General features: G+C 57.6%; 3 protein-coding genes across 6 annotated transcripts in view; all 3 read right to left on the bottom strand.

Moving 5' to 3' along the window:
* Positions 1–3,212: 3,212 nt before the first annotated feature.
* Positions 3,213–5,736, bottom strand: PYROXD2 (pyridine nucleotide-disulphide oxidoreductase domain 2). Its single transcript, XM_030453670.1, has 7 exons — positions 5,552–5,736; positions 4,776–4,869; positions 4,623–4,696; positions 4,368–4,514; positions 4,072–4,225; positions 3,798–3,859; positions 3,213–3,685 (listed from the first exon to the last, which is right to left on the bottom strand). Exons 1-7 carry the CDS (start codon positions 5,726–5,728, stop codon positions 3,584–3,586), a joined length of 810 nt encoding a protein of 269 aa, XP_030309530.1. The 5' UTR covers positions 5,729–5,736; the 3' UTR covers positions 3,213–3,583.
* Positions 5,737–6,607: 871 nt separating this feature from the next.
* Positions 6,608–11,732, bottom strand: HPS1 (HPS1 biogenesis of lysosomal organelles complex 3 subunit 1). Of its 4 annotated transcripts, none has more exons than XM_030453668.1 (18): positions 11,573–11,732; positions 11,279–11,416; positions 11,070–11,212; positions 10,745–10,853; positions 10,378–10,538; positions 10,199–10,301; positions 10,005–10,109; positions 9,843–9,915; positions 9,667–9,734; positions 8,959–9,126; positions 8,708–8,884; positions 8,576–8,643; positions 8,319–8,441; positions 8,148–8,213; positions 7,790–7,934; positions 7,574–7,687; positions 7,358–7,440; positions 6,608–7,108 (listed from the first exon to the last, which is right to left on the bottom strand). In XM_030453668.1, exons 1-18 carry the CDS (start codon positions 11,669–11,671, stop codon positions 6,946–6,948), a joined length of 2,106 nt encoding a protein of 701 aa, XP_030309528.1. In that variant the 5' UTR covers positions 11,672–11,732; the 3' UTR covers positions 6,608–6,945. The 4 variants fall into 4 exon arrangements, with proteins under 4 accessions (XP_030309528.1, XP_030309526.1, XP_030309527.1 ...); XM_030453666.1 differs by having other exon boundaries at positions 6,654–7,108; positions 7,574–7,711; XM_030453667.1 differs by having other exon boundaries at positions 6,655–7,108; positions 7,574–7,711; positions 9,843–9,912.
* A 482-nt stretch (positions 11,733–12,214) lies between these two features.
* The window catches only part of HPSE2 (heparanase 2 (inactive)), a 110,222-nt gene continuing 98,899 nt past the window's right edge, over positions 12,215–23,537 (bottom strand). The window contains exons 10-12 of the mRNA XM_030453633.1: positions 14,007–14,152; positions 12,908–13,054; positions 12,215–12,825 (exon numbers count right to left, since the gene is read on the bottom strand). Of these exons, the coding sequence (XP_030309493.1) occupies positions 12,660–12,825; positions 12,908–13,054; positions 14,007–14,152 (459 nt within the window). The 3' untranslated portion in view covers positions 12,215–12,659. The remainder of the gene's footprint in view (positions 12,826–12,907; positions 13,055–14,006; positions 14,153–23,537) is intronic.

The raw sequence follows: 23,537 nt of genomic DNA, 5'->3' as shown, positions 1-23,537 counted from the left end.
CCGCTTTTATGATGAGGAGGGGTGGGCCGCCCCGATGGGGGCCCACGCTGCCCAGCCCAGCCTCAGCCCCCCCCTCTACAAGCCTGGAGCCCGCCCTGCTCCCTGCCCCCCGCCCTCGGTCCTCTTCTGCCACCCTAGGGCACACCTGTCCTTGTTTCAACCCCTGCCCTGACTCCTTCACAACCCGGGGTGTGCTGAGCACCCCTGTGATAGCTTTTACCTACTGTGAACTTGGATAGCCCCCAGAATGAACCCAATTCCCCCAAACAGGGGTTCCCCCCCCCCCCCCCCCATGCAGCATTGCACCATGGGGGATGGCCCCCAGCCAAGCAGAGCATGGGTTTTCTGGGGGTGACAAACTGCCATGCTATGGATACTCCAAAGGGACACCCCTTGCCCCTTTCCACCCCACACAGTAGCTCAAGTGAGTACCCAGGTTCAGGGGGCCTGAAGCTGCTGCAGTGGGGCCAGGATTTGGGGGGCACAGAGGCTGCATCTTGGTGTCAGGAGCCCAGAGCAGGATCTCCCTTGGGCTTGGGGCATCCATCATCTGGGCCATCCTTGGGCCAGGCTGGCTCCGGGGTTCTTCATCATGGCACCTCTTTGCAAGACGTGGAGAGGGGTGATGCTCCCCCCGACCTGTCCCGGGAGCAACCTCCGGCTTGGGGTGCTGCCAGTCCCCGGGGCACCCCGCTGCCCGCCACCCCTCCGTGCCACGCGGTGGGATAAACAGGAAGCCCTGTTCCCTCGCCCGTGGCCAGGGGCCGGCCAGGAATGTGCCGGTGGCTACCGTGCTGTTTGTTTGGAGTCGAAGCAGCTGGTTCCTGCCGGGAGGAGCCAGGATCAACACGGCCGGGAATAGCCCGTGAGCTCATAGCCACGTCCTGCGGCAATCTCCAGCAACCCCCATGCCCCGCCTCCGGGACCCCCTCACAGGGCACACTCCTGCCAGCCTCATGTTCCAGTCGGGCTCGGGGTACACGCTGGAGCCTCTGTCAAGGGTGGGGGTCCCTGGACGGTCCCACCGCTGGGGCCATGGAAAGTCGTGGGGAAGGGCAGGGCTGGGACGAGCATGACTCATTTGCGTCTCGACGTTTTGAAGCTCAATTACTCCAGTGTGAGGCCAGGAACACCCCCATTCCCCCCGATTCCCCCCACGGCAGGTACTGGCAAGGGTGTAGGGAAGGCGAGTGCTGGATTCCAGCTCTGCCTCGGCTCCTGGGGTAGCAAGAGAGGGGCTTCTGTGAGCTCTCTCACATCTGGGACCTGTTAGACTTAGCCCACAGCAGTGAGGGCTCTGTGTCCTGCTGCTCGGTGGTACCGTGGCAGCATGGAGGTGTCTTCCTCTCGCTGTCATCCTCCCCCTCGGGACTCACTGGTTACCAGCACCTGCAGCCCCTGGCAGGCAACTGCAGCAGATAAAAATACCTTGCAGCAGCAGGGCAGCCCCGTGCGCGGGAAGCTGTGGGCAGCGGGGCGGTGTGCGGGGCTATTCTCAGAGGGCTGCGGGACTATTCCTGGTCGGTCAATATTGATTCAGCCAGCTCAGGTGCAACAGCTCAGCCTGGAAGCACCGTATTTAGGGCCCGGCGGGAGGCGAGGCTGGCAGCTGAATTGGGAGCATTGTCCGAGGGAGGAAGAGGGCAGGGAGAGGATGTGAGCTCTGTAATCTGCAGCGAGCGGCTCCCAGCAGCAGCCCGGGAGGGGGGCACACCCCGGGCCTGCCACCAGCTGAGGGGTGGCAACCGAGCTGCTGGACTGCACGGAGCATCTGCCCTGGGGATGGAGGAACGGGATCAGAACATATGCAGGCAGCCCCTGAAAGGAATGGGGATATGTGGGACAGGGGGGGACGAGGGGGGAAGCTGACAGTCCTGGCCCCTGCAGTCTCTGAGCTGCTGTACACACAGCCGCTGGGGGCCAGGGGGATCAAGGACAGTATGGGGGCTCCAAGTAGCAAAGCAGATCTCAAGCAGCTCTCTGATTTCCTGCTTTGTCTCTTAGGTCTGTCTAGGAGATCCAGACCAGTCCAGAGATGGGTGACTCCAGCCAAATAACCATATATGCATCTAAGGCTGCATCATTGAGCAGAGAAGGTGAGGGTCTGGTTGTCCCCATTCACTGATCTGGGATATGCTTGTCCCACCTGGCAGATTCCTCAGGGCGGCATAATCAGGCACAGTGCAGGTGGCACAGTGCAGCCCCCCACACTGGCACATTGAAAGAGAACGGAAGAAAGAGATGAAAAATAACTAATGAAAGTGCTCAAGGCAAAGTCTGGGACAGGGTTTATTTTCACAGGCAGACAGGGACTTAGTGAGGCTTGCCGTAGCTGAGCTTCTCAGGAGCCACCTCGGCAAGGCTGGACTGCCATGGGCTGGGAGCAGCCACGTGTTCAAGATGACAATGGCAACTAGGAGCCCAAGGGACCCCGCCGGCCTGCACCCTCCTGCCTCTCAGGGGATGCTGCTGCTCTGGGGAAACAAGTTGGGGGCAGGCAGAGCTCTGTGTGGGGACAACACAGCTCACTGGAGCTGCAACCCGGAGTAGACTAATCTGGTGTCACCACTGCCATTACAGGCACCTCAAGTCCTTGAGGGCCACCTGGACAGCATTGCATCCTGCTGCTCCTATTACTCCTCCTCATGCAAGAAAGGAGAAATGGGGTGCAGTGGCCAGCTCCAGCCCCAGGAGATGAGGCCCAGGCTGCTCCAGCAGAGCTGCCCCACCTCTCTGTCTGTGCAAGAGCAGAGAGTGGAGTGGACACCCTGACCTCCCATGCTACCCTTGCACCTCTTCCATGCACCCTGCTCTCCCCCTGCAATCCCCAGCTGCCAGCCCTACTCACCAGGGTGGGCTCCACTTCCACAGAGGTACAAGCCAGGAGCTGGGGACCGATAGCCTGAGTAGGATGGTGCTGGCCTGGCAAAATACAGCTGGTCTAGCGACATCCCTCCATGAAAGATGTTCCACAAGCACAGGTTTGTGTGAGCTGGCTGTGTCTGGGCCAGGGTTATGTACACACCAGCACTGGCACTGGAGAGATGCTCAGAGCTGAGCCCACACTGTACCCACCCCACCAGGCAGCCCAAAGATCCTCTCCAGGTCTGGTGGTGTTAGGATGTCCCTGCCAATGACGGACGCCTTGAACCCTGCGGCATAGGCTTTGATGCAGTCAAACACTAGAGGTGTGTGACTACCACCCAGAGGGAAAGGGCTTGTCCCCTGCATGGGCATGGTGAGGACAGTACTCCACTCCCCCATAGCTGGGATTACACCAGCTTGGTGATACCAAATCAGTTCCAGGAAGCACCCATCAGCCAAGACCTGACCTGATGACAGAGCTACTGAAACAGCACAGGGGCAGTGGGTACCACTCGGGAGAGCCATATGGCAGGGGTGGTAGCTAGCTCCTTGCCCAGACTCAACTCCTGAGCCATAACAGCAAGGCTTGAGTAGACAGTGGGAGGGGAAGGGAGTGTGGCAGGGCATGGGGTGCTGGGAAAGCAGAGCCAAGGAGCTGCCAGAACAGAGGATGGCAGCATGGTACAGTGTAACCATGAGCCCTAGAGAAAAGGGACCCTCACCCACTGCCAGGGCTGTGGGGGCTGGCCATGGCTCCGATCACTGCGTCAGTAGCCAGAGTCGCCTTCAGGGGCTCTGACTCAAACCACTGATCCAGGATCTGGCCCAGGAGACAAGGAGAACATCAGGCTTGGTGTGGGGGCTGCTGCTGCACCCGTACAGGCAGGCAGAGAGGTGGCTGGTGGGTCTGTACTGCTGCTGCCAGCACTCACCTTGGAGATGGGAGCTGTGAGCACCTCGTAATAGTGGGGTAGTTGCCGTCCCAGCACAAGGCCTGGGAATGCAGAGGCAATGTGAGACCTGCACAGCCATGCTAGGGCCAGCTGCCTGCACCTGGTTGTGACTGGGGACAGGAAGTGGGCAAGTGCTGGCCTGCCAGCCCAGCTAGAGCTCCTGAGGAACCTCTGTCCCAGGAAGGAGCATGGTCTTCTCCAGGTGCAAGCAAACACCCATTGCTACTGGGCTCCCTTGGCATTCTAAACGTACCTGCCTGCAGCAGGGGCTGTAGGGCTTGCAGGGCCCTGAGCCACTGGAGCAGGGACCCCTTCCCCAGGGCAGCTGTATCCACTGGGGGAGTATCCAGCAGCGGGTCGAGGGCTGACACCAAGCCCCCCATGAATACCTCGTCCTCAGGGTAAGCCTAAAAGGGGACAGAGAGGGGCAAGAGGGACTGTGCCATGGTGGGGGCAGTGGATAACTCTGTCAGGAGCATCCCTGTTGCTCTGCTGGGACCGACAGCCCCTTGGAGGTTTTCCCATGCCAGGAGCATGCCCCTACAGTACCTCGGCATCCTTTTGAAAGAACTGAGCAATCTGCCGCTGGGTCTGGGCCATGTCATGCCCCAGCAGGAGAGAGTGGGGTGGGTTCCTGTCCTCCAGCAGTGGGGTGAAGGAGTAGGGGTCCCGTGATAGCACCTTCAGACCGTGCCGGTGTGGGACAGGGACAGCAGAATCCACCCTGCAGGACAGTCTGACAAGGCTCACCTTGCCAATATGCCAGGAGGTGCCAGCAGCCTGGCAAGGGATGGGTGCTGGTACCTGCAGCTCTAGCTCAGTGTAGATCTGTGGCCGTAGCAGGCTGAGCAGATAGGATGCCCGGGAGAACTTGAAGCCTGGAAGACATGGAGTGGTGGGAGGTGCCTGTGCCCAGCACTGCCAAGGGGCAGGGGGAAATGGGGTGCACAGAGGTACCTGGGACAATCTCCTCTGTGACAGCGGCACCACCCAGCACGTGGCGCTTCTCCAGCACAGCTGTGCGCACCCCTGCCCGCTGAAGGTAGGCAGCCTGGGGGGAGTGCAGTGTCATGCTGCCCATCCCTCCAGGTGGAAAATGTCTTCACCCCAATCACCCTCTTGCACAGTCCCCCCTCACCAGGGTGGGCTCTGCTCCCCACACACCCTTGGGAATACCGAGCTCCATGTGTTCTGCCACAGGCACTCTCCCTTGCCAAGGGCACAGACCCTCCCTGATCCTCCACCAACCCCCAGTGATGGAGCTGACAGCACCCTGGTCATGGTACTCATTGCCACCAGCCCATTGTGCCCTGCAAGGAGAAAGAAAGGTGAGCTGAGCCCTGTGGTTGCATGGTTCCACCACACAGGGCACCCTGCCACACCTGGGATGCAGGGCTGCCACAAGCACCCGAGTAATGGAGTTCTGGACATAGGGATATAGGTGGCAGGGAGCATCCTCCCCTAGCCCTACAGCCCTGGCCCAAATAATGCAGGGGAGGAGCACAGTAGTGCTCAAAGCTGATGCTCCAGGTGTGCCAGGCACAAGCAGCATGCTGAGGGGCTGCAACATGCACCCAGCTGTGCAAGACCCCTCCACTCTCCCTGGCCTAAGGAGCATACCAGGGGGCTGCACTGTGCCCAGTACCATTGTGGCCTTCACCTGGTCACCCTCTGGCTCCCCTGGGGGAAGGACAGCCGGGTGTCCTGGCCAGCTTCTCACAGCCCAGTGCCACCTCCCTCAGCCCACATTTACCTGCCCCTATGACCACCGCGTCATACTCCTGCTGCAGCCACTTTGCAGCCCTGGCATGGGCCAGCCGTGCCCCCAGCAGCCCTGGGAACAGATGCCAGCCCCATAGCCAGCAGGACAGGCAGCCCATACCCAGCCTTGCCTGGAGCCTGGCTGCCATGGCTGCCCTGCTGCTCAGCAGCCTGGACTTTGCTTCCACAGCAGAGCTTTTCCCAAGGCTTCCAGGCATGGGGGGTGGCAGCAGGGCAGAGGACACCCTGGGTCGCTCTGTCCCAGGGCTTGCAGGAGGTTGGGTAGGAGAGGGACGTGCAGTAAGCACTGCCCAGCCAGTGCAGCGTGGACCTGGCAGAGCTCTGTCGGGAACTTGCAGGTGGCAGAGATCAGTCCCAGTGCTGAGAAGGTGACAGGGTTGGATCCTGCCTAGTGCTCCACAAACTGTACCCCAGGAAGGCAGTGGGGAGGCAGCTGGGGGGTCTTAAAGCCCCCCAGCCCCTGTTCTTCTCCAGGGAGGACGCAGGGGCACGTGGCTGGGCAACTGGGTAACAAGCACTGTGAAACAGGGAGACCTCAGCCCCTCCCAAGCAGACAAGCAGAGAGCAGAATAGGCAGCTTGGAGGTGAGCTTGGCCCTGAAGCCAGTGCTGCAGCTTGGCATCCAGCAGGATGGGGCAAAGGGCTTGCCATGGTCCAGTGCTCTCTGAGTTGCCATCCCCAGCCCCAGCAAGAAGCACAAAACAAGGTACTCTGGCCTGCCAGAGTACCTTAGGACTCACCCCATCCTCAGCTGTGCCCAGGAGGCTTTGCATGTGCATCGAGCCCAACCATGTCTTGGAAGCACCTAAGCTGCCTTGGCTTTATCCCGTTCACAGAAGTCCTTGGTTCCACAGCTGACTGGTGTCTGGGAGCCCGGGTGTGGGGAAGGGGGCACAGGATGGGCTGCAATTCCCCAGAGCTCATAAGGTCCCCAAGAGCCCCCAACCTGCATTTGGGGGCAAGGAGGAAGGCGTACGCACCCTGCGCCATTGCACCATGCAGGTTTGGCTATGCTGTTTTATTCTCCAGCCAAAGCCCGTTGGTGATGCCAAACCAGAGCTATAAATCCTGCCGTGGAAATGCACTTTTCAACAAGATAGTCATTTGCCAACAACCTCTCAGCCCCACTCTGCTTGACTCTGGAGGCTGCGGAGTTCCAGAGAAGCCTGTGGGGAGTGGGAAGGTGGGTAGCTGGAGCCCTGGCAGGGCTGGAGTATTGGAAAGCTGCTGGTGCCTACCTGCAGGCACAGCTGACGGCACACAGACACTAAGAAAGCATCCCAAGCACCAGAACACCCACACTTCTGCTTTAATCCCATCCCTGAGGGCGGTGGATGGAGTCAGCTCAGAGCAGGGGGATGCGGGAGGGCTCCCAGAGGTGCCGGGCCAAGTCACAGGCCTGCTGGACCACAAGCTCAGAGGGGATGATGCCCAGATGCACAGTCAGCAGCTCATAGCACTTCACTACCTCTGCCTGGTGGTTCTTGCTGTAATAACGAAGAAGCTTCCTGGGGAGAAGAGAGGGGGCTTGGCAGGTGCAGTGCATCCTGACACCCCCTTTCTAACCACCCTTGCAAGTCCCTGGCAAGGACACAGCGCCTGTCCACCAGCAGGATGATAGCACCAGGCTGGGAAGGTGGGCTGTTTCAACCATCCTGCAATGACATCCCAACAACGAAAGCACCACTCACAGGACTCCTGTCCTAGTATAGCCCTGGACCCTGGTGCCAAACTGCAGAGCTGCAGGGTCTGCTCACCTGTAGTAGTCTCCTGCCAGCATCCCAATGGGTGCAGAGTCATCTGAGAGAACTGGCACTTCCATCACCTCCAGCTTGTAACCCTGGGATTACAGAAGAGGACAGGAGCAAAAAGGGATCGCTGAGGACCCAGAGCCAGCTGTGCCTGCAGCCCCACTTCCCACCCTCAGAAGGTGCTGGGGGAGAGGGGCTCAGCCCATTCCTATCCCCACGTACCAGCTCATTCTCAAACCAGAGGAAGTAGGAGCAGCAGTAGTCCCCATCCTGCAGCACGAGTGTTGTGTAGCCCTTCTGTAGGTAACGCCGAGCCAACGCGATAAGGGACCAGACCTGGAGGACAAAGAGCACTGAAGCCTTAGCAGAAAACTTTCCAACTGTCACCCCTCCTGTGGTCCCCGTCCCACATGTGGTACCCAGCCCCATGAACAGTACCTTCTTCTTGATGAAGATGGCCAGGGGACCCTTGCCCAGCTCTGAACTGGACTTTTCTGTCACGCTGAGTGACGGTGCCATCATCTGCCCAGTCGTGCGGTCCACATAGACAAAGTGCACCAGGCCAGGAAAGTCTTCCAGGTACGTGAAGTGGGTTAAGGGGCTCCAACAACATTAGTGCCTGTCCAGGACAGCCCTTGAGCCTTGGGGAAACTGCTTTTGCCCACCACACTCCTCCTCTTGAGCCTGGTGCTGAGGGGACAGGGCCCTCCCACTCCCACCTCTGCTACCACCAACCCCTCCCCCCCCCAAGAAATTCTCCTTGCTGGGCTGGGGTTGCCGTTGCAGGGACGGGTATGACACCATAGTGATGTTGCGCCTGCTCTTCACCAGTAGGAAGTCCCGCCAGTCCAGCAGCTTCTCCCTGCCGAGAAAAAGCACAATGAGAGGCCTGAACCCCTCAAGTCCCCCAAGCGCAGAGAGGTGTGGGGCAGTCCCCCAGGGATGCCAGCCACCCTCAGGCACGCACCTCATCAGCTTCTGGGCACGGTCCCGCAGCCCCTGGGACAGGCTGTGGCCAGCAGAGCCCAGGAAGAGCTGGCGGTACACAGAGCAGAGCTGCCGCTTCACATTGGCCACTGCCTGCAGCAGCCTGAGCCAGGAGACACAGACAGTGCTGAGTTTGGTTGCTGGGTCCCCAGTGCCACAGGGACAGCTGTGCCATCCCCTGGGCTGGGAAAGATTCCCCCCTGCTTCAGAGACTTTCCCTGCCCACTCTGTACTCACTCCAAGGAACTTGCATCCTCACTACGAGAAAATACCTTGTTCTTCAAGTCCACCCAGGCATTCTGCAACTAGAGAGAGACAGGGCTCAGCATTTAGCTGTGGGGACAGTAGTTCTTGTGTCCCCATTCCCACCTGGATGTCCTGCCCACTCAGCTTCTTCACAAACTTGTCCATGCGCTGCCGCAGCTCAGACAGGAATGGGTAGGAGCGAGGGGCTCCTGCCTCTGGCCCCTCTTCCAGCTTCCTCTCCAGCACCAAGAATCCATCCAGCAGCTGGTACAAGGTGATGGCCACCTGGGTCATGGCGCCCTGCCAGGGTGGGGAGAGGTGGGTCAGCCAGGACCCAGCCTACTGTCTCTTCCCCTACCTTAGAGGCAGCTCACCTTGGTTAGGAGGACAAGGGAGATGCCTGGCCAAAGCGGAAGGCAGTGCATGGTGTGTGGCAGCAAGGGGCAGTAACCCTCACGCAGGTTGGCATCCAGGAAGATCCTTCTGGGGTTTGAAGCCTCAGGGACCAGAGGCCCCAAGGTCTGGAGCAAATCCTCTGCCATCTAGGAAAAGAGAGGAGATGCTCAGCCCCTAGCAGTGTCGAGACAGCCTTCACTGGCCCAGGACACTTGGTCACAACAATGCCCTGAAAGCTGAAACTGGACACAAATGAACAAATAGAGCTGGAGGGGGCACACAGCAAAAGATCAGCAGCAACAGATGTGCCCAGAAAATGGAAAATATCAGCAGATAGAGCAAAAGCCGCTTGCAAAGACATAGGTTGCAAACACTTTGCACCAAGGCCAGCACTTGCTTCCAGACTGTGCAAGGCTCTGCAGCATCTGGTGGGAAAGCAGCCCAGAAAGCCCAGAGGCAGCAGAGGCAGACATCAGCCTGCTCTGAGACAGCCCCAGCCCCCCTGTGCTGACAGCTCTGGACAGGGAGACCATAAGCAATGACCCAGAGAGGGTGGTTAGAGCCATCAAAGTTGTGCAGGGCACACCCCCAGACATACAGCTGGGGTACCCACAGCAGCAGCAGCACAAGAGCACCAGGACAGGCTGAGTAGGTGGGCCAGGACAACTGCAGGACCCTTTGCTTACCTGGACTTCTGCAGCATCTATCTCCCCAGTGCTCAGCATCTCAGCATCCTCTGACCAGCTTCCGCTGCCTGCAAGGAGCATGGCAAGTCACTCTCCCTGCCAGCTCCCCCAGCATCCCTGGGGCCTCGGCAGGGCTGGGGAGCACAGGGCAGGGCTGCTGCCATCTGGGCCCTCACCTGTGCTGTCCCTGCCTGGTGAGGGCTCAGGCGTGTAGTAAACCTCAGGCACTGAGAGATCGTCTGTGTCCTCCTGGTACGAACAGATGGGTCAGTGATGGCAGTGATGCAGACAGCATAGCCAGCATCCCACTCCACAAGGTCCTGAGCCTAAGGACTCACCTGGTCATCAGAGTCCTTCTCTGTAGCTCCATGGGAGCCAGGACCACTCACAGGAATGCTCTCACTCCTCTTGGGTCCCTGGGGAAGCATACTCTCTGCCCCAGGCTTACAAATAAAGAATTAAAATCCAAGGCCTGGCCACCAAGACATCACCCCCAGGGGCAACCCTAACCTGCTGCCCTGTTCTGGAGTACCTGGGGGCTGAGCTCCTCCTCTGCACTCTGGCTGGGGTACATGTCCTGTACCAGGAGGATGAGGATGAGCAAGTCAGCAGGGCGGATGGAGCTGGCATTGCGGCTAAGGGCCAGAGAAGGGACAGGTCAACTGGGAGGGTGTGTGTCTGCCCCAGGGACTGTGGTGGGTCTAGACGCACCTGGAGTAGAAGGCCAACAGCTTGGAGTGCACCAGGAGAAAGGCATGGCCCACTTCATCCCCGCCACGCTCCGGGCTTGTGTTGATGTACTGCACCACTTGCCGCTCCAGGAACTCGATGCACTGCTCACATAGCTGAGGGTGGATCAGCCGCTCTACAGCCTGGGGGTGCACATGGGAGGGGGGATGGCTGCTGAGCCCCCCAGACCGACACACAGCCCCTGAGCAGTCCTGTACATCCAGGCACTGCTGCTCCAGAGAATGGACCCAAAGTCCCAGGCTGAGATACTTTTTCTGCATCCCGGGACTCCACACAGGCTCACAGCCCTGGGACACCCCAAAGTGAGGGACACCCCAGGACACAGTACCTCCACTGCAAAACTCTGGTCCTCCTCCCGCAGGCGGGTGTAGGTCTCCAGCAGACCCCGCAGCAGGCTCCAGACACGCTCCCGATGCTCCGAATCAGCCGGCCGCAACCTGCAACACCCACAGAGTGTGAGCTGAGAGCCAGCTGCCACCTCCCCGGCTGGGATGGGCACCCCAAAACATAGCTGCAGCCCAGCAGGCAGGGGCTCCTGCTGCAAACGGGGGTATCTCAGCTTGCAGACACCCACTCCCACATCCTGGGACTGCAACAAGGCACTGCTGGGTAGCTGCCCCGGTACCCCGGCATGCCAGCCCGTGCCCACTCACTCCTTGCGGATGAGGTGGGAGTCGAGCATGACGAGGCCGCAGTGAGCCTCCACCAAGCGCCGCAGCACGAATAGAGTCCGCCGCAGGTCATCCTCGCTCTCTGTCCCGTCTCCGTTCACGGCGATGTACAGGCAGTCCCCAAACTGCAACAGGCAGCAGGGTCAGGTGCGGGCCGGTTGGGGTTCCCCGGTCCCCGGTGCCGGTCCTACCATGTGCAGTACGTGGAGCTGCCGCCCGTGCTCGGTGGCGAAGCAGGTGTAGGTGTCGGCCAGCTTCTCCAGCAGCGCGGCGGAGGAGATGATGAGGGGGGCGAACAGGGTGTTAAGGCTGTCCTCCAGCGCCGGGCCCTGGCGGCACACGGTCCCGGGTCAGGGATATGCGCACCGCACACCCCTCCCGGCTCCGCACCCGCACCACGCCCACCCTATCCTGTCCCGTCCCGTCGCGTCCCGTCCCGTCCCGTCCCGTCCCGTCCCGTCCCGTCCCGTCCCGTCCCGTCCCACCTGCCCGCCACGGGCTGCTCGCAGCCGGCGGAGGAAGGCGGCATCGGCCCAGTAGAAGAGCAGCTCGGCCGCGGTGCTGGCGATCAGGACGCACCGCATGGTGCAGCGGAAGGGGCTGAGGAGGGCTCAGGGGCTACCGGGACCGCGAGGATCCGCCCGCCTCGCGCTGCTTCCTGCTCCGCCGCGCGTGACTGCCGCCCCCGCGCGTGACCGCCGCGCCCACGCGCGCAGCGCCCCGTGCGGCCCGGAGCGGCACTTCACGGGGCACCCCGGTCCCGGCCCCGGTAACGTCCCAGTCCCGGTCCCGCCCCGGCCGGAGGCTGACAGAAGACGCCGGCGCGGTTGACAGCCCAACTTTATTACACTTCCCGTAGCGCCTCGGCGCGTCCCGGCTGCTTCTGCCCGCGACACCCCTCCTCTCCCGGACAGGACACAGTCACGGCCCGGACGCCGCCGCTCCTCGACCGGGCGGGGGACAGGAGCTGCCACGCATCTCGCCGCTCCTCTCCACTCCGGGCCGTATAATTTAATTATAGACATGTCCAGTCGTGGCCCCAGAGCCCCCCCCCCGCCCGGGGCGGACCCCGTGCCCCTTCTCCCGGCCCGCCCTGTCCGCAGCATCCCGCGCCGGTCCCGGCCGGGCTGGCGGCAGCAGAGGGAGCTGCTTCCATGCTCTTGCTGCACCGGGCTGCCCGCGTTCCCCGCCGCCCGGGTAAGGGCAGAGGAAAGGGGGACCCGGCTGCTGGAGGGGCAGCGGGACTGGGGGTACCGGGCAGTACTAGGGCACAGCACCCCCGCCCTCCCCAGCATTCAGTGGGCACCGGACCCCGGGTGCTTCTTGCAGACAGATTTGCAAATTTGCCGTCGCATCACTCTGTCGGGATGCTGGCCAGGGCCAAGTAGAGCTCCACAGAGCAGGAGAGAGTGCCAAGGCAGAAGGCGTCCAGGGTGCGAAGATGAGGGCACGGTGCAGTGCCCACCCGACGTGGCCCTGCCGTGAGGCTGTGAGGGTCGCCAAGGAGGCAGCTTGTCCTGGGGAGTGCACGGGAGCAGGAGCAGGGCCAGTGGGTCCATGTGGAGCTGCAGGCTATCGGTACCGGCAGGCCAGCGCATTCACGTTCTTCACTACATAGAAGCTCATGGTCAGCGGGGGGATGACCAGGGTGCGGCCAGGCCGCAGAGGACGAGGCTTTAGTTCTGGGAGAGTCGCATCGTCCACCATTGCCAGTGGCTGCCCGTTCAGCTGGACTGACCTGGGGGACCAGGAGAGGGTCAGGGCAGTGACATGGAGGATAGGGTGTTGGGGGCAGCTCCATCCACCAGCATGGCACTTACCTGGAGTGAAGCCCGTCCTTGCCGTAGGGCTGCAGCAGGTACTGGTGGACAATCTTATCTCGCAGCGTCCCTGCCAGTTTGATTTTCTTACGGGAGCGATGCAGGTTGATGATGTAAAGGGTGATGGACCCCCGGACATAGTTGTGGCTGCGATGGGGAGAGTGGGAGCTCAAGGGTATGTTGGCATGTGCCCCAGGAGCATCCAAGAAGGTGTTTGGGAGTCTCTGGAAGAACCTGTTTCATGCAGCCATCCTGTCTGCCCGTCCCATTGGGAGATGCTACCTCTCCAGCACAAAGCCCAGCTCTGTGATGATACCTTCCCAATCTTCCCCTCCCCTCCTCAGCCTGGGGTGGCACAGCTCAAGGGGGTGCCATGCCCGTTTTGGGAGCAGGAGTGGCGTCCCGAGGCAGCCCCCTGGCCTCACAAGAAGGAGGCTGAGAATGGAGGAGAGCTCTGTTCATGAGTGGCATCTGCCCCAGCCGCCCCGGGCACCTAACTGACAGGTCCAGACACTGATCCTCTTTCTCTGCCTAATCAGTCAATCCCAAACAAAGGCTATAAAGCACTTTGCACCTGTCAGTTACTGGACAAGGTTTCCTACCGAGCTGGAGGCATGTTGAAAGCATCTGGACTGTGTAAAGAAAGAACCTCTCCTCCTCCACAATAGCAACTTGTGTCTGCTGAGGAGGTGGCTGCCCCCCCGATTTGCTGGGGCACTTTCAAAGACCTTATCAGCGAAACAATAATCAGGACAGGCTCTCTGGCAGCACAGCCCATTGGGTAACCCGACCAACCAGGGCCTCCTGTGTGAAATCCACTCCCTTGATCTCTGCTGCTGGGGCTGCCCGCTGGCCACCGCACTGGCCCCTGCCAGTCCCGTTCCCAGGCGTGGGCTTGCCACAACTTTCATCAGAGGCATTGCCATTCCACTGCTGCAGCAGCCAAGGCAGCACCCAAATATGTCCCCTGGGGAGGCAACCTGCCTTGAAAGAGCCAAACCCTGGGCTCCTGCCCCAGCATGTCCTTGGTGGTCCCCATCTCCTAGGGGTCTTGCTTATCCCCCCTGCCACAGCCCCCAGTCTCTTTCCCCCCACTTACTTGTGGTAGCTGGTGCAGTGGGCGTAAATACGGAGTTTGTCACGAATGACTCTGCCGGGTCGTGGTTTCCTCTGAAGACCGGCCACATGGATTGCCAGGACCTTGGGACCAATGAGGCGTTTGTAGAGCAGGGACAGCCAGTAGTCCTGGGGGGCAGAGGGAACAGTCAGCAGCACAACAGTCCCCCCGACTCAAAGGGGGAGTGGGCAGCTTACAGCCTAGCAAAATTTTGGCTGTTGCGTGAAAATGTCATGTGCCAGATGTCGGCCTTGGGGTGAGCTTTTATTGTGCAGTCCAAGCCAAAATGGCATCATTGTTTCCAGGAAGAGATTAAGGGAACACTACATGCACTGCCTGCACTGGGACATTGATACCTTCTAAAGGAGCTTGTTTGTTGGTTGGGTTCTGGAGCATGGGAGCAACACGCGTACCCCACGCCTTCCCACAGATCTGCACAAAGCTGTGGTATGGGCTTGTGCCCCAGCTCCAGCTGAGGCATGTTGGATGCTGGTGCCTCCAAAGCAGGCAGATCATTCTCCATACCACTCTGTACACACAGCTGGAGCACACCAGAGTTCTCCTGTGCTATCCAGCTCTGTTCATGGCATGCTGGCTTTTGTGACTGCTGAGGGTGAAAGTACTTCTCCCATTTTAAAGCCTACCATAGAGTTAAGCACCCACAAACGCAGCACAGGGGGCTCAGGCACTCAAGTAGGAAACGTCCAACCCCTGCACACATGCATTAATGATGCAGCCATTAATTATGTCACCACATACTACTTTTTCCCACAGGACATGGCTTTTCTCGGCACACAGGATGGGCCCCAAACCCCTGGGAGGGAGGCGAGGCTGTGCAGTGACAGAGAATGCTGCCGGCAGGACCTCCCCTCATCCGCTGCAGAAGCTGGGAGGTGTGTGGTAAATGAAGCAGGGTTGTGGGAAGGGAAAGGGCAGTCTGAGACACTCGCCTGCTGTTCTGCAGGATGGGGCTCTGGCCCTGCTGCTGCTCTGGGTACTGTGGGTGCTGCTGGGGAGATGGAGCTTCTCCTGCTGCTTCTCTTGGTGCTGTCTGGGGGTGCACTGGGCACCAGCTGCATGCTGGGGCACCTTCAGCACACACGAGCATTCTGGATAAACATCCTCTGTGCAACCCAGACTGGCCACCCCAGAGGGACCAAGTATCCCAAGGCTATTGGGATGGTCTCTCCAATGTCAGCAATGCCAGACACCCATCAGTGATGGTCAGGCTGGCACTAGGGACTGCTCTACTCAGCAGCAGCTGATCTGCACAGCGAGGAGGACATGCTGCTGATGTGGAAAGGAGCACAGATCAAGCAATAGTGGCTCTGCACACTCTCTGAGGGAGGTACAAGGAAAGCTCTGCAAGGCTAGGACTGTGCCAGGAAGGGATCTGCCACCCCAGAGGGCATGGAAGAGGGGAATGGGATCTCCAGGGTCCCAGGCCACAGGGCAGGATGGGCAGGTGGATGTACAGATCCCTCACACAGGTACAGGTATCCATCCTATGGATGGGAAGCCCTCATACAGCATCCAATTAACATGTATTTTGAATGACAAAGCCAGCAGATGAAGCACAGAGCTATGCTCCAGCAGCAGCCAGCATGAGGTGAATAATCAACACATACAGAGCACGCTACCAGTCCCCATCCTCTCTCCAGCCCAGCTCAGCAGAAGCTGACCAGTTCCAGCAGTGCTGGGATGGCCTGGAAAAGGGCAACCCAACCCCACTACCCAACTTCTGGGTGAGCTTTTGCTACAGTGCTGGAGGAAAAGCCATCTCCTGCTCTTCTTTTGCTGCTCTCAGCCAAAGCCACGGGGTTTTGTGGCACACTAGGCTGGTAACTGCTGCCCCTGCAAACCCCAGGCCTCAGTGATGGAAGCAGTGCCTGTCACACTGCCAGCTCTCCAGTGAGCCACGCTGATCAGCAAGTGATATTAGATGAGTAATTACTTGGAGTCTGCAGGGAGGCCAAAGGTGAGCACAAATTGCAGTGTTTAGCCCTACAGTCATGAGTTAAAAATAAATGAGTTCAGTGCTCTGAGCTACCTGTCAGCTCAGGCTTTTAGGTCTTTCTAGCAGCCACATTGGGCTTTCTCACCTCCTCTCCGTATTTCCACTGATGAGATGCTGCTTTCACCCACAACTTATGGGAGCAACAGAAGCCAGAGGCTTTGTGGTCACCTTGAAATTTTCATATGGGTCTCAAGAGCTGTTTTGGAGGGGGCTTGCAATAACCTTGTTGCAGTGGGGAGCTGGCACCAAAAGCTCCAGCCTCTGGCTGAGCACCCACCCCTCCAGGCAGGGTGGTCCCTGGGGGTTTGCTGCTCTGACACCAGCATCCCTCCACGCTCAAGGCTCAGCAGCAGCAAAGGTTGCAGTGTGGGAGTATGGGGAGCTGCTCAGCTCCAGTTGCTTCCCGAATCTCTCATATTGGCATGCATTCCTCCCAAAGGTGCTCTGATAAGCCCTGTGCCCATGCAGAGCTGGGAAAGCTGAGACTCAAGCTACTGCTGTGGTGCCTCACAGGCAAAGCTGTGCCATCCAGTGTCAGCAAGAGCGCAGCATCTCCAGAGCTGGGTACAAGAGCTTGGCTCCCTGAGAAGCACTGGCAACATTGTGTGAGCTTCTGATCCACATAAGGCTCCATGGCTTTTCTGAGAAAAAATGTGCCGATGCCACAAGACGTAAGACAGCAGCGATGCAGTGTGAGCTTTTCTGCAAAATATGAGATAATCACAGCTGAGAGTGAAGTATTCTGGCACAGGCAATGCCCTGTGGCAGTGTGGGGACTGACGTGTCCCTCTAGCATCTGTATGCGGCTAGGGGAGAACAGTGATTTTACCTTTCCTTTCTGTCAAGGCTAACTCCAAAGTGTCCATTTTAAGGATGTGGAAATACCAAAGAGATTTCAAAGGAGGGTCAGAAAAATGACCCAGGGCTGGAAAAGGAGTCTTCAGCACTGGCCTTCAGGCACTCAAGCTCTTCAGTTTACTGCAGGGGAGCACTGAAGACAGCTGCATCTTTTCACATCATTGCAAGTTCACTTGAGGCAAGGGCCAAAATCATGTTACTTGCAATAAATTACCAGGAGTTGGTGACATCGAGCATTTGGGTGATGAATTACATGCACAACTAGCCTGATGAGATCAAACCCACCAGGTCTGAGCAATTCTCCCAGCGGGGCTGGTTCTTTGGGGCTGCTCTATCACCTGCATAAGTGAACCCCAGTGAAAATCACACTAGGGCTTCTGGGCACTTGCAGCTACTGTCTCCTGTTCAAATGGTGATCAGCTTGGGAAACAGTTGCTCTTGAAAACTGGCTTGGCTGCAACCAGGGTGGCTTTTCCATTGGTCAGTGGCCTGTCCTCCCCTCCTGTATGGCAAACTTTGTGCAAGCGTGACTGTGAGGCTGGCAGTGCCCATGTGCCCCTTGCAAACACAAGCACCCACCTTGCAGCACGGCCTTGCAGCCAGGAATGTCATTGGAGGCAGCCCAGCAATCCCCGGAGAGATGTGTGGCTCCGACCAGTGCAGAAGTGGAAGAGATTTGGCTTTTGGAGTCACAGAGGGCTCTCATCATAAGGGCTGAGCCAGCAATACTGCTGTAGTGGTAGTGGAGGAATAACAGTCAGGAACCTGGCCTGCTATTAGTCCCCTGGGAACTGAGGGAGCTTTCTTGCTTTAGTTACTTTGCAGATCCATTAAGCAGTGCTGTCACGGCAGCTTTCGGAGCTGCAGTCTTGGAGTACCTGAAAGCAGAGCTGTCCTGCACTTCAGGGGGTCTCTTGGCCAAGACTCCAGATTTATGTGCAGGAAGGGCACTTGTCTCAATGGAGCTCAGGTCATCCCCATCTTCTGGGATACTTGCAGCCAGTGTAGACCCACGAGCTTTCCATTAGATGAGGAGAGCCAAGACGGTCACACTTGATTTCTTTGCACATTTTAATTGATTGCACAAGCTTTTAGAGACTTCGGCTTTTCAAAACAAGGTTGATTAGGAAGACCTTCAGACAGACCTATAATCCAGACCCTCTGTCTCCAGAGCCATTAGGAAGGGTGCAGAAGTGTATCCCCATGCTCTCTCCTAGAGGCAACAAAGCAGCTTTTACAGCCCACTTGAGCTTGTTCAGCTCCACGTTTATCACATGCAAGAAGATGCTGCCATAGCCAGAGAACTGCAGTAACAGAGCTGTAGCCCTCTGGTTTCCTGGAGCTGTAACCAGCACAGGCAGTTGAATTTCACATGAGCAGGCTGCTGACCCCGTGGTGCACAGCATCCTCTGCCTGGGGCTGTCAGGGCACAGCCCTTTGCAGCAGCTGTTGCTGCTGGCTGCTGCCTGGCCTCCTCCTCCCCTTGCTTCTTCCTTCCACTGAAGCTGCCCAAACTCTTCCTGCATCCCTCAGGCATGCTTGAGTTTCAACAGACCGTTACAGATTGCTCCATTTCTGCATCTTCATCTGCATTTTTCTAGAGTCCAAGCTAATTGTGTGGATATAAGGGCTGGCTGGTCTGCCTCCCCATACACCACAGGACAGAGCACTTCACTCTTTTACGCCTCTGTTGAGCCCGATGGCTTGTTTTTGGCAGAAATATCTTCCAGAAAAGTAGTAATTGTGGTTGTGAGGGCTTGGAGGAATGGAGAAGCTGCCACTTCCCAGGGAGTCTGTTCCAGCGGTTAAACACCCGCATTAACAATCCTACTAGTTATTTTCAGATTGAGTTTGCCTGGCTTCAGTGCCTCTTGTTCTTCCTTTTTCCAGTAGATTAAAGAGATCCTTAGCATCCAAAGCTTTCTCCCTGTGGAGGTCTGTACATCCTGTTCAAACCATGGCTGGTTGTTCTTTCAGCAGCGCTGGACTGATGCTGCTTTTAGCATTACCCCTGAGTTGTTTTTTTTTTCTTCTTGGACTGAGCACAATGGGAGACACTCCAGGGGGGTCTGTGAATGGGGAACAAAGCTCCCTCCAAATGAGGGGGGCTTCAGGTGGATGAGGCTGCCAGGAGCCAGCAGTATCTGCAGGGGAGGACAGACCCTCATTTTGACCCAGGCATCTGCACCTGTGAAAGGATTGGCCAACACTGGCCAATTCCTTTCTTGCTTAGACTCAGTCCCTGCAGGTGCCAACCCACCAGTCCCCTGCAGCTGCTAACATCTCTGAGTGTCCCTTGCCTTCACTGTGATGATCCTCTTCCTTCCTGCTACAACAGCTACAAACTCCTCATCTCACACGACTTCCCTGCACTGCCTTCCGCCTTCACATCTTTCCAGCAGCTTTCTCTGCCTACAGGCTGTCTACAGCAGAAGGATGACATGATGGTCTGCACCCCAATGCCTTTAGGACAAGGAGGGAGAGGAGAGGAGAGGAGAGGAGAGGAGAGGAGAGGAGAGGAGAGGAGAGGAGAGGAGAGGAGAGGAGAGGAGAGGAGAGGAGAGGAGAGGAGAGGAGAGGAGAGGAGAGGAGAGGAGAGGAGAGGAGAGGAGAGGAGAGGAGAGGAGAGGAGAGGAGAGGAGAGGAGAGGAGAGGAGAGGAGAGGAGAGGAGAGGAGAGGAGAGGAAGGGGGAAGGGGGGAGGAGAGGGGAAGGGAAGGGGGGAAGGGGGGGGGAGGGAAGGGGGGAAGGGGGGGGAGGGGAGGGGAAGAGGTGGAGGGGAGGAGAAGGGATGGGAGAGGCCGGGTAAGGGAGGGCAATGGGACATTGGCTGGCATGGAAGCAGGTCTGTAGAGTAGAACGGTTGCTGCTGCGGCAGTGCTGTGCATCTTGTTTGCTTATGGGGGCTTATGGAAGGCTGGCTTTTGGTTAGAGAAAGGAAACCAGGTCACATTTTTCAAGGGCTCTGCAATGAGTCCCATAGTCAGCACATAGTGACAGCCAGGAGAGTCTCAAGCATGTGTGTAGCTGTGGGCTTAGAGAGCAGAATTCTCACTCACTGGTGGAGCAGCACCACAAGCTCCATGTTGGGGCTAACTATCGGCTGTTCACCCTACAGCAGGGGTGTCCCCCAGCTGTGCCAGCAGCATGACCCACAGTGTCTCTGATGAGCATCATGTCTTCCCATGATTTGAGCTGCTTTGCCCTTTGCTCAGTCCTGCTCCCTTGTCTCTCTTTTCTGCTCTTTTTCTCCATCCTGAAGAAAGGCCAAACATTGACATTAAGTTACAATTCCTGCTGTGGCAGCTGCAGCTGCAAGGCACTGGTGGCATGAAGGGGACAGGCTGCCTGGACACCAGGAAAGTGGCATGTGGGTACTGTCTTCTGCATACTGCTGCCCTTCCCAAGCTGGGCCCCAGCCAGGGGCCTCCACCTTCCTGGGAAGCTGAGCAGATGGAGGAACAGCCAAATTTTGCTTTTGTCATCACCTCTCCCTAACAGGGTCCAGGCGATGGAGGCTGCAGGAAGGGAGTGGAGCTGTTGGATCAGAGGGCTTGGAAACCAAATGTGACTTTGCTGTTTTCTGCTCTTCTGCTGCTTTTGACCATAATGCTACTTCTTTCTTCTCCCATCCTGGGAAGGGTCTGACCGTCCCACCTCCTCCACAGCCCCCGGATGGCTTTGTCACCAAAGTTGGTAGGTCTGTCACTGGCATGGTGTCTCTGGGAGATCTGGGCAGCTGGAGAATGTCTCTGCCCCAGACTCTGGTTCAGGGGGAGCAGCCTGGCTCTGGGTCTGCATGTGTCCCACAGCTCTGGTGGGTGTGTGCCAGAGCTGCTAGTTGCCACGTGGCTTTAATGCATTTAAGATTCCAAGCATAAGCACTTCAGAGATGTTTTTTATGGGTCACTATGAGGGAAAGGCCCCTCAACCCTCTATGACAGCACATAGAGCTTAGGTGCTTTAAATCTGTTTCCTTGTTCACAGATAAAATGAGCCCCGAGCAGACTTGAGCTCCTGGAAGGCTGAAAGCAGAGATGGCTCAGAGAGCAGAGGATGCTGCAGTCCTTCAGACATGGTATGATCATGGCTGAAAGGACAAGGCAGCAGAGGTGATGCCCTGATCAGACCTGCTTCAAACACTCATGCTGAGGCTGGCTGGGAGATTTCTGCAGGGCACCATTTCCACTCAGCACTTCAGCAGGTCAGTTTCTGGCTTGACATCTCCTGGGAGAGCCTTTTCCACATGCACAGCTTAACTGCCTGGGACTTCATTCTTCCTTCCCATGGCCAGAGTGAATGTCCCATACAGACAGCTCCTAACTGTCCTCACCTTTCCCATCCCTTTCCTGACTGCAGGCATTGCTTCCACCAGAGCCTGTGCTCCAGAGTGCCGGGCAGATAGGGGTGCCAGACACCCTTATGGCAGATTTATGTTTGTCAGGAAGAGTTTCCATGTGTGTGTGAGCTCCATTGGACCTGCTCCCTCTTGCCACTCATTGTTGCTCTCAGGCTTGGGAGGGTGCCTCTGCCTGCGAAGCACAGAGCACTCTGCAGCCTCACCCAGGCACTCTGTCCCTGACAGCCACCCCAAAGCCAAGGGTCCCTGCTTGGGGGAGCAGCAGCTGCAGTCTGACCCCTGGCAGCTGGGCCAGCTGCCTGGGCACAACTCAGTGACTCCATGCTGGATGTGTGGATGGGACTGAATTCCTCCAGCCCTGCAGCCAGCTGGCCAGGCTCAGCAGGGGTAAAGGGCTCTCTAGATGCTTCTCTCTATTGGTGCTAGGTCTCCTCTTTGCCTCTGGACATCGCCCAGCCCAGCAGCTGGGCACCCACCAAGTGAGTGATGGCAGGGTGGGCATGGGTGCAGGTAGGTGAGGACTGTGGGCTTGGAAGGGCCCCCTCTGGCACAGCACAAGGGATGAAGGCACTTTCTGGGGAGATGGCTAGAACCTGCAGCTGCAATTAACAGCACATCTGCCCAAGCCAGCTCAGCTAGTGAGCACACCAGGGAGTGCATACATGTGGCAGGTGGGAGGATGGCCAGGGAGACCTCCTCCCACCCCTGGCACTTAGTGTGCCACCTCACTGTTGGCCTCCACACCTCTGTGCACCCAGGAATGGGAGCATCCAACCTGTGCCCCACTGGGAAGACGCTCAGTGGAGCAGTCAGTGCCAGATTGCCAGGTGCAGCCCAAGGGTGCAGCTTACACCACACCACTGTCCTGGAGAACCCAAGGGATGATGGGAATGGCTGCAGCCCAACACCAAAGCTGTTTACACCATGACTTTTATAAAAGCTAGGGTACAGAAGGGGACAGATCACTAAGGACAGACCAAACATGACACCAGGTCCCTCCCTCTTCCAAGACAGAGAGTAACTTTCCCATCAAGTTCCTTTGTGCCTTTGGGCTAAGCAAAGGTGAAAAATCACCTGCAGCATCCAAGCGTTTCACCACAGCACTGTCAGGCACAAACCTCTGCACTGCTGCGATGCTTTCTCAAGGACGCCATCAATTCACATGCAATATCATACTGTCTTCTACTACCACAGCTGAGCAGGCATCCCCTGCAGTCACTTTACCCTGTGATCCCTCTGGGCTCACGCTGCTTTCTCATGCTGCATATGAAACTTAGATGCAGAAGGAAAATTTTGGAACCTGCTTAACCCAGGAGAACCAAGCATCTCACCATCTGGAGTCTGTAGTAGAAGGAGAAAGAAGAGCCACAGTTATCAGGAGATGGAAGTCTGGACTTCAGCTTTGGCTTTCTCATGGGATTTGTGTTGCTCTGGCCCTGCCTAGGAATATGCACAAGTTTTCCTATGAAAAGGAATCATCTCATAGCACTGTCCACTAAGGAAGCAGAAATAACTACCAAGGATGGATTAAAAAGTTGATGCCATGTGGAAGTGAAAAAAAGCTTTTTAACACGCTCTAATACTCTTAAGAGAAAGCTCACACCACTCTGTAGGGCTCTCCAATGAAATAAATAGATTGCATCCCTCCAGACTGTTTCAGACCAGTCTTAAGGAAAGAGAGATGGAGTAGGTACACTGTGTGTCTAAAATGAGCCTAGAGCTACTCAATGCCAGAGCGGAATTTCAAAGGCGCTGTTCTGTGAAGGGTGAATATCAGTGCTGCTCCTGTCCTTCTTTCCTCTGTTCCTCACTCCCACACACATGTACGGATGGGTTGGGATGCAGGCAGGCAGAGAGGTACCTGTGAGAAGCTTCATTTGAAGTGTTTCTCTAGCACAAGCCCTGATTATGATACAGCTGGCTGCCCCCATCACTCAGGACTCCAATGACACATGGAAAAGTCATCTCAAAAATAACAAGGCATTAAAACACTTGAGATCAGTTGCATCAAGGCCAGCAAGAGCATTTCTACACCCCAGCCTTATCACCCTTGTGCCTAGGCCAGAAAACTTCATGTTACCCATTTTGATCCCCATAAATCTATCAAGACAAGCTTTTTTCCTTGAATCTGCACCTGGAAGTAGTCTCAGAGAGGCAGCCCTGTCTCCTCCTCCACAGCACCTGTTCCTTACATAGGATGCTGATGGCAACCACCCCTGAGAAAGGGTGGACAGGCAATGCTGGCAGTCAGGATGGGCACCCAAAGCTGCTCTCACAGG

Source organism: Calypte anna, chromosome 6 (genome assembly GCF_003957555.1).
Source record: "Calypte anna isolate BGI_N300 chromosome 6, bCalAnn1_v1.p, whole genome shotgun sequence".
Classification (NCBI taxonomy): Eukaryota; Metazoa; Chordata; class Aves; order Apodiformes; family Trochilidae; genus Calypte; species Calypte anna.
Note: the sequence above shows the minus strand (reverse complement) of the source record. Positions and strands in the feature narration are given on the sequence as shown.

What these genes read in the sequence shown, in the direction of transcription:
- PYROXD2 (XM_030453670.1), bottom strand. Translation starts at nt 5,728, where the DNA reads ATGGCAGCCAGGCTCCAGGCAAGGCTGGGTATGGGCTGCCTGTCCTGC. An exon ending in TCTTTCAAAAGGATGCCGAG is followed by an intron (nt 4,226 to 4,367) that starts GTACTGTAGGGG and finishes GTCCCCTTTTAG; the next exon opens with GCTTACCCTGAGGACGAGGT. An exon ending in ACAGCCCCTGCTGCAGGCAG is followed by an intron (nt 3,860 to 4,071) that starts GTACGTTTAGAA and finishes CTGCATTCCCAG; the next exon opens with GCCTTGTGCTGGGACGGCAA.
- HPS1 (XM_030453666.1), bottom strand. Translation starts at nt 11,671, where the DNA reads ATGCGGTGCGTCCTGATCGCCAGCACCGCGGCCGAGCTGCTCTTCTAC. An exon ending in CCCTTGTCCTCCTAACCAAG is followed by an intron (nt 8,885 to 8,958) that starts GTGAGCTGCCTC and finishes CCACCCTGGCAG; the next exon opens with GGCGCCATGACCCAGGTGGC. An exon ending in CGCAACATCACTATGGTGTC is followed by an intron (nt 7,935 to 8,147) that starts ATACCCGTCCCT and finishes AACCCACTTCAC; the next exon opens with GTACCTGGAAGACTTTCCTG.